This window comes from Numida meleagris, unplaced genomic scaffold (genome assembly GCF_002078875.1).
Source record: "Numida meleagris isolate 19003 breed g44 Domestic line unplaced genomic scaffold, NumMel1.0 unplaced_Scaffold1187, whole genome shotgun sequence".
Classification (NCBI taxonomy): domain Eukaryota; kingdom Metazoa; phylum Chordata; class Aves; order Galliformes; family Numididae; genus Numida; species Numida meleagris.
The window spans coordinates 2493-3634 of NW_018362974.1; the positions used below are offsets into that span (position 1 = coordinate 2493).

The 1142-nt window shown below is 60.9% G+C and overlaps 1 protein-coding gene across 1 annotated transcript in view; it reads left to right on the forward strand.

Moving 5' to 3' along the window:
* Window positions 1-599, forward strand: part of LOC110390477 — a gene marked incomplete at its 5' end in the record, with an annotated part of 2834 nt that extends 2235 nt beyond the window's left edge. Inside the window, one exon of the mRNA XM_021381801.1 lies at window positions 29-599. Within this exon, the coding sequence (XP_021237476.1) occupies window positions 29-226 (198 nt within the window). The remainder of the gene's footprint in view (window positions 1-28) is intronic.
* Window positions 600-1142: the final 543 nt, after the last annotated feature.

Consider the following 1142-nt stretch of genomic DNA (forward strand, 5'->3'; position numbering starts at 1 on the left):
CCCCCCAACTTGTGGGTCTGCCCCATAGCTGTCGTACGGCTCGAGCTCCCCGGCGCTCTCGAACCGGCAGCGCTTCCCCACGTTTTTCCGCACTCACCCCTCGGCGACGCTGCACAACCCCACGCGCGTGCAGCTCTTCAAGAAGTGGGGCTGGACCAAGATCGCCACCATCCAGCAGACCACGGAGGTCTTCACCTCGGTACCGTGCCCCATAGCTGCCCCATAGCTGCCCCATAGCTGCCCCATGGCTGCCCTGTAACCACACCGTGCCCCATAGCTGCCTTGTAGCCTTACAGTTCCCCATAACAGCCACCATCCAGCAGACCACGGAGGTCTTCACCTTGGTACCGTGCCCCACGGCTGCCCCATAGCTGCCCCATAACCAGACACTGCCCCATAGCTGTACCATAACCGCATGCTGCCCCATAACTGCCACCATCCAGCAGACCATGGAGGTCTTCACCTCGGAACTGTGCCCCATAGCTGCCCCATAGCTGCCCCATAGTTGCCCCATAGCTGCCCCATAACTGCACCCTGCCCCATAGCTGTACCATAACTGCATGCTGCCCCATAACTGCCACCATCCAGCAGACCACAGAGGTCTTCACCTCGGTACCGTGCCCCATAGCTGCCCCACACCCTGCCCCACACCCTGCCCCATAACTACACCCTGCCCCATAGCTGCCCTGTAACCACACACTGCCCCATAGCTGTCCCATAACCGCCACCATCCAGCAGACCATGGAGGTCTTCACCTTGGTACCGTGCCCCATAGCTGCCCCATAGCTGCCCTATAACTACACCCTGCCCCATGGCTGCCCCATAACCAGACACTGCCCCATAGCTGTACCATAACCGCATGCTGCCCCATAACTGCCACCATCCAGCAGACCACGGAGGTCTTCACCTCGGTACCGTGCCCCATAGATGCCCCACACCCTGCCCCACACCCTGCCCCATAACTACACCCTGCCCCATAGCTGCCCCATAACCACACACTGCCCCATAACTGTCCCATAACCACCACCATCCAGCAGACCACAGAGGTCTTCACCTCGGTACCGTGCCCCATAGCTGCCCCATAGCTGCCCCATAGCTGCCCCATAGCTGCCCCATAGCTGCCCCATAGCTGCCCTGTAACC